This window comes from Mauremys reevesii, linkage group 7 (assembly GCF_016161935.1).
Source record: "Mauremys reevesii isolate NIE-2019 linkage group 7, ASM1616193v1, whole genome shotgun sequence".
NCBI classification, from domain to species: domain Eukaryota; kingdom Metazoa; phylum Chordata; order Testudines; family Geoemydidae; genus Mauremys; species Mauremys reevesii.
In genome coordinates this window covers 55,866,009-55,880,658 of record NC_052629.1, presented here as the reverse complement: position 1 = coordinate 55,880,658, position 14,650 = coordinate 55,866,009, and the positions used below count along the sequence as shown (strand labels likewise).

Genomic DNA, 14,650 nt, shown 5'->3' with positions numbered 1-14,650 from the left:
CCTTCCCCAGAATTTTTGCATACTCTCCTCCTGAATTGTTTCATAAATACTTGCTTCTACCTATGTTTATTCTCCTGGGTAATCCAACCATCAATTTGGTAAAATAATATATAATAATAAAAAGATCTTGCTAGAATTGTCTATTAGCTAACTTCCTCTTTCTTCTCAATTCAGGACTTCATGAGGGATGTTTGAATGTCTGTTCATTACATTTGTTTTTAGGTTTTTATAGCCCTTTAAATTAAAGTTGTGTCAGTTCTGATAAAATAAGAAGTGATGGAAACCTTTGTTCCAAACACAAACGAAACCCCATAAGAACCCTTTTACTGGTTTGGAAAGGTTTGAAAACATGTATTAATCATTATATAGTTTAGTTGCCTGATTATTTCCCAATCTCTTCTGAGGTTCTTGTGGTAAACAATATCCAGCTCAGTTGTCCAACCTCCAAAAGGTATGGATTGACATTAGGTGCTTAGCAAACTGAATCAGGCAAACACCTGAGCTGCTCCTATCACTATTTTTCAATAAACTAGAAATTTGAGCTGGGAGAACCTATTCACGGGGGCTAATTTGACAAATATGTCCTTTACACTGTTTTGGAATTATGATGAGAAATTTGAAGATCTGTACATGTGTTACTATTATTCACAATTATTCACAGGATAATTTGTATAAACACATTTTAGCCTGTGAATTGTTCACATAATGGTTGCTAGACTGGAGTATTATTTTATTTGTCCAGGTTCTGATCCTATGTCCAAGGAAAGACTCTTGTTTATTTCTGCATGTTTTGGATCTAGCCCCTAAGTTTGATTGGTTACACACATCACAAGTTATTGGCCCTAGTTAAATGGTCTAAGTTTTATAAACAGGACAAAACTAGAAAAGCCAAGGCACAAAACAAGATCAAACTAGCTAGGGACATAAAAGGAAACAAGAAAGGATTTTGCAAATACATTAGAAGCAAGAGGAAGACCAAGGACAGAGTAGGCTCGTTACTCAATGAGGAGGGAAAGACAATGGGCTTAAATTGCAGCAAGGGGAGTTTAGGTTGGACATTAGGAAAAACTTCCTAACTGTCAGAGTGGTTAAGCACTGGAAGAAATTGCTTAGGGAGGTTCTGGAATCTCCATCATTGGGGATTTTTAAGATCAGGTTGGACAAACACCTGTCAGGGATGGTCTAGATAATACTTAGTCCTGCCTTGAGTGCAGGGGCCTGGAATAGATGACCTCTCGAGGTCCCTTCCAGTTCTATGATTCTATGCAAAGTCTCTTTTCTGTTCATTATCTGTGAACATTCATAATTGTTCAACCAATCAATTGTGCAAGTAATAGAAAGCTTTTCATAATGGCCACGAGAGCACTTCCAGCATGGATATTCTCAATAATATTTATTCATGCTAGTATTCATGATACTTTTACTTTTACTCTCAGCAAATACAGCTTTGTGGAAAAGCTAATGAAAAGGGGTGGCAAACATCAGCAAAGCAAGTAAGTTTTATTCTGAGGAATGCACCTGAATACTTTTTGGCTGTGTTCAGCCTGATCTCACACAAGTCTGTCTAATATTTCCTTGTAAATTATACCATTGAAAAGCAAAATAATGCTTGTGAACTCCTTGCAATAGTGTGCCTCTAATTCCAGTTAAATTCTTGCTATACATTAAAAAAAATTACAATAACTCTGAGGTTTACAAATACACGACAGCCAATATATTCATAAGTCTCACTCTGTCTTTTATGTGTTGCCATTGTGCCTATATTGTGGTTCATGTGGTGTATTAGATGCACGCTATTTGCAGCTCACAGCAATGTAGTCAACTTGATGATGAAGTCATAGAGTTAAAGATAGAACAGTTGTTTTAGACCATCCAGTCTTGCTTTACTGCTTTATCCTCTTGCTTTACCGCTTAAATTTCTAGGCTTTTCTAGTTTAAATTAATACCTTTTATACTATTATATTAACATGTCTTTATGTATTACATATGCTCTATTTTAAACAATTGTCCAAAAAAGGAAGGAAAACCCCCAGCATGCAATTGGAATCCTACTCCATAGTATTTCAAAGAATTCCTCTCATTACCATCAAGTGGGAGCCATTATAAACTCAGTGGCTGTGTCAAGATTTTGAGCCGTACCCACTAAATATGTAATGGGCCCTTCTGTTGTTACAGGATTCCATTGTACGCTAACTATTACAATTCTCTTTTCAAATGACGTGCAACATTCAAAATGACAAAATTACAATGAAAATCTTTAAGATACTTCTGTCATCTGTAAATTACTGGAAGTATCACATCAACATAAACCACTGCATTATAAAAGCCAATCCTTAATCAGTAATGGATCAAATGATGATGTATCACTAGCTTTTCTACCATTAGAAATAACTAGAGTTTTCAATCCAAATTTTCAGCCTACATCCATAGACAGGTACACAGAAATATTTAACTCTTCTGTGCACTCAGGTGCTAGAATGTATAAAGTGCCCATGCAGATATTTGCACCTATAAATTATGGGTGCATGTATATGTGTGTAAAATTGTATATGAACAAGTTGACCTTGGGGGGTGAAAATCAAGCCATTTGTCTATATTGCACTTCAGAGGGTTTTTACATATTCCGGAACTATTACATAAAATCATGCAGTCCTTTCTCAGCAACACACACATTAATAACCTTTAGTAGGACTCCTGATGGAGTGAGGATTGAAGGTCATGGCCAATGGTTCTGATGCAGCCTGAACCACATCAGACAGCAGCAGTATATATTCACTGGCACTTATTGTCATAATTGACATAGCAGGTGGCAGATGTATGGAGGTGACTAAGTGAGTTTGCTCTAGACTCAGTTTGGTGAGGAGCCGATATCCTGAACAGTTAAAATGAATGAACGAGTCCTGAGTTTAATAGTAATGTCGTTATTTTAAATGATCTAATTGGAAAAGCTGATCTTATTTGAAATTATTACTGATTTTGATAGTAGAGGCTACATCCACCCCTGGCACAAAATCAGCATAGCTTTGCAGTAGTTTGCTGTCAATGGAGCTGTGCTGTTGAGGATCTGGTCCTATTTTTTTAAAGAGATTAACAGTAATTAGAGAGAGAGAGGGAGAGAGAAAATAATTTTCAAAGCATTAGAGCTTTCTTTTCCAGATAATATTTCAAATTAATATTGTAATCAGCACAAATAAAAGCATTGGTGATTCTACACCTCTTACCAGAGCCTTGGGAAACCAAAGTTTCTTGACTTTAGTTGCAAGAATTTTAAATGTTCATATAGGGTTTTCACAGATGTTGTTTATTTCTCAACAGCCGTCTCAAGAGCAAGTGGTGCCACTCTTTTTCTTGTTGCCATGAGAATAGTATAACATTTTGAAAGGGTGGAGGGAAATTTTCATTGCTTTAATTACCACCCGCTGAAGAACTGAACTGTAGAAAAATAAAATAAAATTGGGGAGAGGGAAAAAAAGAGATGATGTTCCCAGGAGCCATTAACAGTATCAGGAGAGGGAAAGCGAAGAATGTAGCTGGCTGATAATTTATTACACCGTCTTTAGGAAAAAAGAGAATTAAAACAAAAAAAACTTGTCTGTAAGCAATGTAGCATTTCTCACCTACCAACCAGCACTGATGCCTGAGAACAAAAGCAATCTCTGGCAAGGAAGATAGTGTTGTGTGAAAGCCTGCAGTGTTTTAACTGTGGGAGTTGGGAGCAGGTGAACAGATTATTTTGAATTAAATGAACTGAGATTAAACATGTTTGGTGGTGTATGCCTGATAGTGATGGTCATTCAAACCCTGAAATATCCTCAGCTCAGTGTTCTCCAAATTATGTATGTCCCTCTCTTCTGTTATTCCCCTGCTGTAAAGCTGTTGGATTGCACACTTCCTGTCACTCCCAAGCAAGGCCCCAGGACAGTTCTGTTACTGTAAGAAGAAAGAGTGTAATCACAATGTGCCCTGCCACACACTTGTGTCATCAGAAAGATTTAAACCTGGCAATTGCAGCATCACAGCACAGACCTTGACCACCTGAATTAATGGAGGAACTCCATTAACTGGTAGCAGAAGTAGGCTTTTGTCCATCAGTAGGCCAGCCTTTGGAAAGAGATGCAACATACACAATATGAGATTGTTACAAGAGTACCTTATCTGTGTATTTTCTAGTAGAGGTAACTGTTCTTTATAAGAAACAATCTCTAATCACCTTTAAATCCTTTTGTTTCTATATTCAAATTAGGGCAATATGACCGAGGATTGGATCTTTGCCTCAACAAATAGTTTGATTTCAGAACTAATTTTTGTGTCATTCTTGGCACATAGCATCTTATATTAAGATCCAGTGATGTAGCTTCACGTAATATATGTCACATAGCTCCACAGTGGCACTATTCTTTCTTTGAACTGTTCAACAAGAGTAATAATTAACAATTCAGATCTGAACACGTCTCTTTTCCTCCCGGACAACATTCTTTTGATTTTGTGAAATGGATTAATTGACTTGTTAGGCTGATCATTTGCATGTCATTTCTAAACAGATGCATATGTCTACCTGGTTTGCATGTTTAGTGATAAGAGAATACAGTGCTCTCCAGAAAGGAGGCCAGTGCTCTCATACTTTAGCCCTCATTTAGCCAAGCACTTAAGCATGTTCTTACTTTTACGACACACTAGAGTAAAATCTACCAGGCCCACTTAGAATGGGGCCCCATTGGGTTAGGCAAAGTACCAACACAATAAGAGATTATCCCTGCCCCAAAGAGCATGCGATCTGAATAGGCAAAAGATGAAGGAAAAAAAGGGGTTAAAATGGCTTGTCTAAGGTCACACAGCAGGTCAGTGGCAGAGCTGGGAATAGAGCCCAGGTTTTCTGAGTCTTAGTCATAAGAACATAAAAATGGCCATGCTGGTCAGACCAATGGTCTGTCTAGCCCCATATCTTGTCTTCCGACAGTGGTTGATGCCAGGTGCTTCAGAGGGAATGAACGAAAAGGACAATTACCAAGTGATTCACCCCTTGTCATCCAGTCCCAGCATCTGGCAGTCAGAGCATTAGGGACACCCAGAGTGTGGGGTTGCATCCCTGACCATCTTGGCTAATAGCCCTTGATAGATCTATGCTCCATGAATTCATCTAATTCCTTTTTGAACCCAGTTATACTTTTGGCCTTTACAGCATCCCCTGGATGAGTTCCACAGGTTGACTGTGCATTGTGTGAAGAAGTACTCCCTTTTATTTGTTTTAAACCTGATGCATATTAATTTAATTGGGTGACCCCTGGTTCTTGTGTCATGTAAAGGCATAAATGACACTTCCTTATTCACTTTCTTCACACCCTTCATGATTTTATACACCTTTATCATGTCCCCCCTTAGTCGTCGCTTTGCCAGCTGAACAATCTCAATCTTTTAAATATTTTCTCATATAGCATCTGGTCCATACCTTTTTCTATACATTTTCCAATTCTAATATATCTTTTTGAGATTGAGCAACCAGAACTACATGCAGAATGTAAGGTATGGGCATACCATGGATTTATATAGTAGCATTTTGATATTTTCTGTCTTATTATCTATCCCTTCCTAATGGTTCCTAACATTCTGTTAGCTTTTTTGACTGACACTGCACTTTGAGTGGATGTTTTCAGAGAACTGTCCAGAATGACACCAAAATCTTTTGAGTGGTAACAGCTAATTTAGACCTCATCATTTTGTATGTAGAGTTTGTATTGTGTTTTCCAATTTGCATTACTTCGCATTTATCACCATTGAATTTCATCTGCCATTTTGTTGCCCAGTCACCCAGTTTAGTGAGATCTCTTTGTAACTCTTCACAGTCTGCTTTGGACATCTGCAAACTTTGACACCTCACTATTTACCTCTTTTTCCAGATCATTTTTGAATATGTTGAACACACTGGTGCCCATACAGATCCTTAGGGGATGCTGCTATTCACCACTCTTCACTGTGAAAACTGCCCATTTATTCCTACCCTTTGTTTCCTGTCTTTTAACCAGTTACTGATCCATGAGAAGAGGCCCTCTTATCACATCACTGTTTACTTTGCTTAAGAGCCTTTGGTGAGGGACCTTGTCAAAGGTTTCCTGAAAGTCCAAGTTCACTATATCCACTGGATCACCCTTGTCTACATTTTTGTGGACCCCCTTCTCAAAGAATTTTAAATGATTGGTGAGGCATGATTTTCCCTTTACATAAGCTATAATGACTCTTCCCAAACAAATTGTATTCATCAAGGTGTCTGATAATTCTGTTCTTTACTATAGTTTCAACCAGTTTGCCTGGTACTGAAGTTAGGCTTACCAGCCTGTATTTACCAGGGTTGCCTCTGGAGCCTTTTTTAAAAATCAGTGTTACATTAATTATTCTCCAGTCATTTGGTACAGAGGCTGATTTAAGAAATAGGTTACTTAGCATAGTTAGTAGTTCTGCAATTTCACATATGAGTTCCTTCAGAACTCTTGGGTGAATACCATCTGGTCCTGGTGACGTATTACTGTTTAGTTTATCAATTTGTTCCAAAACCTTCTCTAATGACATCTCAATCTGAGACAGTTCCTCACATTTCTCACCAAAAAAGAATGGCTCAGGTTTGGGAATCTCCATCAGATCCTCTGCTGTGAAGATGGATGCAAATAATTCATTTAGCTTCTCTGCAAAAGCCTTATCCTCCTCGAGTGCTCCTTTAGCACCTCAGTCATCCAGTAACTGTCTGGCAGACTTCCTGCTTCTGAGGTACGTACATTTTTTTTGCTGTTAGTTTTTGTGTATCTTGCTAGTTGCTCATCACATTCTGTTTTGGCCTGCCTAATTATACTTTTACACTTAACTTGCCAGAGTTTATGCTCCTTTCTATTTTCCTCAGTAGGATTTGTCTTCCAATTTTTAAAGGATGCCTTTTTGCCTCTTACCTCCTTTTTTTAGTTCAGGGTCCTATATGCACTGCCTCTCTTTAAGTGCCGAATCTGGGCCTGTGTATATAGGGAATCTACCATGAGACACTTGTGCTCCTCCACCCTACCCCTGACTCAAACTTGATTCCTGACTTGGGCTTCAACTCTTGGCTGGAATCCCGACTCAGGCTTAGACCACTAGACTTAACTGCCTTACAATAGTGTGCCAAAAGGGATAGTATGGATTAGCTCTGCCAGGTAAACACGTGGCTGAATCCGATGGGCATGTATTCGGCATGGCTGGCCTATGCTACTATTCTCTGTTCTACCCCAAGTACATTAGTAGGTTGATGAAAACTAGCACAAGTATGTCTACATGAGCGGGCATCATGCCCATAGCTCATAATGTAGCCATAGCTATAGACTATAATTTGATAGACTTATCATACATTGATTAGAGCAAGTTTAGAATATTATACGCAAAGAAGAGAGTTGCATGATCCACGTACATTAATTTACTAATTTTGTCATGTGCTTATCCAGAATTGATGTAAAAAAAAAAAGAGAAGAAGTTAGTAGAAATGGGCTGGAGCTGTTGTTAAAATCCTATTCTGTTTCCTAGAAGACAAAAACAGACATATGTACACAAAAGAGGAAAGAAAAGAACAGCAAAGATAAAAAAAGCAGCTTCTCTCTCTGGTGTTGACTCTTACTTGCAACCTCACTGCTGGAAAACACACAGGCATGGCACTTGGTCTTATTAGCCACTCTGAGACCTGGCAAATTCATGCCACCATCAGGCAGTTTAGGGCATTTCATTTAGTTGCTCTCTCTGATCCCAAGCTCAAGCAGTGTTGCAAAATATGCAGCCTTGACCTGCTAAGACAGACTTGTAAGACAGAAGGAAAAAGAAGAGAGATAGGAAAGACAAGAAATAAGGCAGGGAAGGAAAAGGATGCCTGGGGTGAAGTGTGGGTACGAAGTCTCACATCCCAGGTGGCATTTGGGATCTAGCCAAAGCTGGTGGAGGCATCAATGTCATTTGTCTGCCTCTCTCTCTAGTCAGAAAATCTTTCAGGATTAGGATGAAGAAGGTCTAGAGTCCCAGGAGGCGGTAGGGTTGGAAATCATGATGGTGAAGCTTGCTTTTTCCCCTTCTCTCACTTTTCAGTTAGTCATTATCACACTCCATTAGATTTTCCCAAAAAAAGTCTCTCTTTGAGGTACCTCAAAGGGAGTGATGGGTGGAATAGCCCATCCCCTCATTATTTTGTGCACCAGGTAGGCCTGATTGCCAACACATCAATTTTGGTTCATTGATTTCTGATCCCACACTTGTTTTGTTTACCAGGCATGATCTTAACACAGTCCTTGAGTTATAACAGCAGTTCCTTTTGATTGGACTAACTCAGTCTTTCTGTCTCCTTTTTGCACCTTTTCCCATCAACATTTATTATAGGTTATTATGATACTTTATGAGCCTTCATTCAACTTTTCATAGTTGAGCTCACAATTAGAGTAAATTTGTAGGCCCAGTTATTACGACAGGACATAGCCCAGTTATGTGGACATTTCTGACTGTACCTGTCATTGGGTATGTTAGGGTCCTATATTACTCTCTGTCTACATTCAGAACTCTCAACAATGTCAGTTTTGAGTCCCTGATTGAGATAACATATGGCCCTTGTCCTCTAAAGAAACTTAAGATCTTTCTAAACTAAAAGAAACTAAATATTTCCAGAACTTCCCCGTTGGGGGTGAGATTTTGAAAGCTACCAGGGAGATTTGGACACTTATTTTCCATTAACTTAGAGCTGATCCCCCAAGTGGCTTTGAAAATCTAGGCCTTGATCTTTCTTAAATCTTCTGAATAAGTTAGCAGTCATTAGCTAGCAAAGAGACTTCTACTAGCTGTGAGCCAATTACTCAATAAGGGAGGGGGAGAAGACAAAGATATAACCTCATTCCCCTGCATATTGGCCTTTGGAATGAGCCAGCCCACAGAGGAGAGCAGTCTGCATAATGCTACTGAATGGTGCAGCATGTAACCCTCCTGCATACCAAGCAGCTCCAGGGAGATTGCATATCCTGGGACACAATCTTTTCCCCTGTCTTCTGAAGGGCACTGCAACCCTTCAGGAGTCTGGAAGTGGTGTTTTGTACAGTCAGAGATTCCAGGACAAGAAGGGGCCATTGTGATCAGCCAATCTGACCTCCTATATAACACAGGTCATGGAACTTCCCCCAAATAATTTCTAAAGCAGATTTTTTAGAAGAACCTCCCACCTTGATTTAAAAATGGGCAGTGGTGGACAATCCACCATGACCCTAGGTAAATTGTTCCAATGGTTAATTACTCTCACTGTTAAAAATTTATGCCTTATTTCCAGACTGAATTAGTCTAGCTTCAACTTCCAGCCACTGGATCGCATTATACCTTTCTCTGCTAGATTGAAGATTGCCTTAATTATTAACTGCAAAACATTTTGAGATGATGAGATCTGAGGTACTATATTACCTGATGAAAAGTATAATTATAATTGCCAATAGCCCCTGAGTACCCATGATACAGAAACTGCAACCCCTGGACGTTCCAGTGCTCTATCTATTCTGATATCTCCTTTCTTTCAGTGGCTTAGAGTGTAGATACTGAATCCAGAGACTAAATGACCTTTTCTATTTAATTTATTTCTCTCTGAGTTGTATTTTGTGCACATCTTTAGGAGAACTGTGAAGACAGTGGGGATGTGGTAAAACAAGTGGAAATAATTATTAATAATCACATAAGTAACAAATTAAGCGTGCAGAATTCCATCAAAGACAAGTAATAATTACTGAGTCCCCAGAGCTGTAACCTCCTACCACAATCACATTCCACTGTAAGTGCTTGAACACTTGAGAGGCCTTGAACATTTCAGCTTCACCTCCACCCTTTAATACATGTCTATTTCATTTTAATTACTACGTTCTTCAGGGCCCATTATGTGATGACTGTGGCCTCTTTCTTCTTGGCAGGTATTATTAGCCGCCAGGAGGCAGAAGAGCTGCTAATGAACAAGTCTGAAGGAGCATTCCTGGTGCGGGTCAGTGAGAAAATCTGGGGCTATGCCTTGTCTTATCGCCAACAGAGTGGGTTCAAACACTTTTTGGTGGATGCTTCGGGGGATTTCTACAGCTTCTTGGGCGTGGATCCCAACCGGCATGCGACACTCACGGATCTTATTGATTTTCACAAGGTATCACTTATTGTGGAAAGATCAATCACTGAACTCAGCAGATTAATAAATTAAAGAGGAACCATGTAATTTGAAACCAACCTAGACCATGGAAATAACCATCGTGAAAAGCTAAACTACTGTACAGTGGCTCTAGTCAGAATATACAAATTAAACTTCATACACCTGAAGTTTTGTTTCTCTGCTGAAGTGAACCAGTGATTTTTTTTCCACTTTCAAAACTTCAGTATTCATTCGTGTCCCTTTCTAACCAGCTTTGTATGCAGTGCCTGCTTTGAAGGACCAAAAATTGCACTCACTAATAGGGACTGACAGAGCTAACACTTTCTGAGCTTCTTTGGTCTGCAAAATTGGATTGGAAATATTACAAGAAAAGGGCTTTTGATGGTATTTCAGCACTGTAGCCTCTATCCTGGAGCCACAAAATGCAAAAGCACACACAATTAGGAGAGTGTGAGTCAAACAAATTGAAGAATAGTCTGGGTTCAGTTTTAGGAATGGACTAAGGCTAATTTCTTATGTTATCCAAATCCCTCTTCCCAGAATAGTTTACCATGAGCCTTTGATAACTCTACATCGCCAGGAATTGGCTCTCCGGGAAGTTGTGCTTCTTATGGTCCAGTCTGTGACTAAAAAGCAGCATGATTTCTGGTGGAACAGGTTATTTTTACCTTCTCACATGTTTCATCTCAATTGATTGGCCTCTTCCAGTTGGTATGCGTCCTTCCACCTTTTCATGTTCTCTGTATGTATAAATATCTCCTGTCTGTGTGTTCCATTCTATGCATCCAAAGAAGTGAGCTGAAGCCCACGAAAGCTTATGCTGAAATAAATTTGTTAGTCTCTAAGGTGACACAAGTACTCCTGTTCTTCTCATGTGTGTCTCTCCATCAATTTTTCTTCTGTTTTTCTCTTTCTCCTCACCTGTATTGTTCCTTCTCCTTCTCCTCTTTTCTTTTCTTTGTTTCACTCTCATTCCAGTGGATTTTTTCTCCTCTACGACTATTTCCATATCCCATTTCTCCTTAGACAACATGTAAGGAGCTTTCCTTTTCTTCCCCTAATTTCCCTTCTCCTGCTCCCAATTTCCCTTCCCTCTCCTCTAAGCCTTCCTTAAGGTGCCATGAACTTCAGTTTGAAGCATCTCTGCATGCTTTCTCTACATCTACACACATTCTATTCCTTCCCCCAGTGAACCTCTTGTTAGTACTTATAATACTGAGCAACAGAGGGAAAATCTGCTCTGTGACACTGTGGTAAATCTGGAATTATTCACTAGATTTATATCAGTTTAATGGAGACGAGAAGTTGCGCTCACGAGTGAGGTCACCGCAAAACATGACAGTCCCTGCCTCAAGGAATTTACATTGCAAGAAGAAACAGACCATGCAGTCAGAGCAGAGTGTAATATTCTACATAAATAGGTTGGGACAGATTCCTGGCCTCTCTCAAGAAATGGCACAAGAAGAGGTCGTAAAACTACCTTAATGCAGAAGCTGAGAATCTAACTAGCACAGGAGAGATGTGAGCCTGGCACACAATCTCTATTTGCCCACTCCAAGGAGGGGTGGGGCCAGAGTGCAATGTGGTACAGTGATCCTGGCTAGAGGAACAACTCCTCAAGACCATTATCCCCTGGCACAAGGTAGAGCAGCCCTAAGCTGGCTCTAACTTCAATTTGTGTCACGGGGGAGGGGGAAACGGGGACGGGATGGAGGGGGTATTATAAAGGTGGCACTGTACTGCCTATGCTATGGATCTATCCCGTTATACATAGAACACAAACCCCACATGATAAGCAGGGGGAAAGCTGAACCTAGACACCTCCATTTTATTTTATATATTTGAAGCAGCCTTCATTTTGGCTGTCTTTTTCAAAGTCAGTGCATCTCTTTGTACTGCCTCCTACAGAAACAAGCATCACCTAGATCGGTATATTGGAAGAGGGACTCTCAGGATCCTCCTGGCCGGGAACAGAAGAGTGCATCTACAGTTGCACAGCTGGCACTTAAACACTGCAGGCTGAAACTGTGGTGGAACTCAGTCCCTGAGGCAGGTGTTCTGGCAGCCATGTGTCTCCTCCTCTTTTGGGGGGCAATCAAGTCTGACAAAATTTCCTGTATTTCCCTTGTTTTCTCCTTGCCCATCATAGGCAATAACCACACAAGACACCCCATCCATCTGCAAAGAGAACAAGGGTACCTGTCAGAAGCAAAGTGTCTATTAAGACCAGACAAAAAGGAAAAAACTATTTCTGTGTGGGGAGAGAGCTTCACGGATGGTAAAATTGACAGGTGTGGTTATGACAGTGTCATTAGAGAAGCTGCTCTTCTTCTAAAGTGACCACCCAGTTCTTTTTTAATTGTCTGGCTTACTGGACATATGTAAAACTGGTCAGTTTGCTCCTGAGTGTCAGTTCCTGTCTTCCGTATCATTGTTTCTGAAACTTTTCTGTCTTTCCTTACCTCTGAAGTGTGCTCTCAAGCCCTCCACAGCCTTTTAATGGCCAGGTACACAATGCCAGAGGATGTGAAAGCAGCACAATGGAAATTAACATACTCTCTTCCAGATCCTGCCCAAGTTCTGTTTTAGATGAAACTCTTTCAGGAAGGTTCCTGGTCTTTTGTCATGGTTAAGATGAACTGTAGGTGGATTCCATTTATCTTCATAGCCCAAAGTTTACTGTGGGTCCCAAAGACCACAGCAAAAGCTGTAAGAATTCAGACCCAGCCACCAAAACTAAAGGGGCTAGGAAATAACAATAATACAGAGCTTGAACCTCTTTCCTCTTCTTTGCCTCATTCTGGTCTTCATTTGGAGATACCAGTTAATGTGGGTGCTGGGAGATTGTCAGGTTAGGTAACTACTACCCAGCTTTACAGCCACAAAAGACCATGTGGCACTAGCCAGTCTAATGTTTATATGAGTTTTTACAACCACTAGGGTTTATTTTTGCATATAAATATAGTGTTGAAAGCAACAAACATTATAATTAAGTTGAGAGTGGCTTTCCCTACTAAACCCCTGTCTCTGCTTGCTCATAACTTTCCCACAATGTTTCTGTTTGGATAGGAAATTTCCAGACTTATTTTCAACCCAACATAGTGATTGGGCATGGACCAAGACTGGGATTTTCAATGGGGCTTAAAGGAGTTAGGCACTCAAATTCCCATTGAGTTTCACTGAGAAATGAACACCTTTGAAAATCCAAATCCAATAACTCAGATCTAAATTTGGATTCAGCTGCATTCCTAACTTTGGGATGTTCTGATCTATGGTTTTGCCCCATATCTAACCCCCAAGTCATTTTTAATGGACTCATTAAAATTGTTTCAGTCATTTTTAATGAATAACAAAACAGAATTCCCTTGATTTATGTAACTCTTATTTTCCCACTCAATTTTTATTGTATTCTAAAGTGCCAGTTTAAATAATGAATAACAGTTTCTATGCTAACTATGGAAAATGGTTTAGTCTTTTATTCCATTCTTTTTATATTGGCATACGGTTATCAACTGTACATGTGCAGAGGGTGGCATAGGTTATGCAGAGCACTAAGAAGGATGTGGAACTAGCATGATCCTTTCCACTGACTGTGTGGAAGACGGAATATCAGTCCCTGTACAAAGCAGAGGTGAAGAACGAGCTGGTTTTTGTATGGGCAGCTCCACCTCTGGAAGAGAGAATAGGAGCTGCTGGTATCCCAGTGTACATTTTATCAGATGCACATTTGTGTGTCTTATTAGAATTGCAGATAATCATTTTTTAAGATGTGTAGTTGGGCAATAGCAGCCAGTTTCTCATCTCACCAAAGGGTTGATCCTTACTGGAATTGAGTGAGGATCTTCTTTTTTGCCATGGTTTTGTTTCTTGAGGGGACAGGAGAAGGCGGAAGCACCTTTGAATGATACTGTGTATGTCCTTTTATCTTTTCAGGAAGAAATTATCACATCCTCAGGTGGGGAGTTACTACTGGAACCATGTGGACAGAGGAAGAATCCACCTGACTACAGTTCCTTATTTGAATGACTATTTTCTGTCTTTAGGACTAGAATGAAAACCCTAAAATAGTATGTTAATTATCAAATCTTCAGTCACTAGCTGTTTGGCCAACAAACTGCCACCACTAACAGGTCCTAGAAACCTGATTTGATACCTGATTTGATACCTGATTTGTGGTAATTATTTATATCACCAAGAGTTTAAAGATGGGAGAATACTGACTGACTACAGATGAAGACAATTCCCAGTAGTGCTTCTAAGAGATGTGGTCAACTGGCACTGGCACTCAAGGTCATTTTAATTTTTCAGCTGATGTCCAGGGTTGAAAATGCTAACTGACATGACTTTAAGAAGGAAGGCGAACTACTGTATACATTCATAAGGCATTGTATGAAATATTAATACACCTCTACCCCGATATAATGTGATCGAATATAACATGAATTTGGATATAACGTGGTAAAAGCAGCGCTCCGGGGGGGCAGGGCTGTGCGCTCC

At 39.8% G+C, this 14,650-nt stretch overlaps 1 protein-coding gene across 3 annotated transcripts in view; it reads left to right on the top strand.

Moving 5' to 3' along the window:
* SH2D4B (SH2 domain containing 4B) overlaps positions 1 to 14,192 on the top strand; it is a 118,072-nt gene extending 103,880 nt beyond the window's left edge. For all 3 annotated transcript variants that reach the window (XM_039481835.1, XM_039481836.1, XM_039481837.1), the window contains exons 7-8: positions 9,930 to 10,150; positions 14,087 to 14,192. In XM_039481835.1, the coding sequence (XP_039337769.1) occupies positions 9,930 to 10,150; positions 14,087 to 14,179 (314 nt within the window). In that variant the 3' untranslated portion in view covers positions 14,180 to 14,192. The remainder of the gene's footprint in view (positions 1 to 9,929; positions 10,151 to 14,086) is intronic.
* Positions 14,193 to 14,650: the final 458 nt, after the last annotated feature.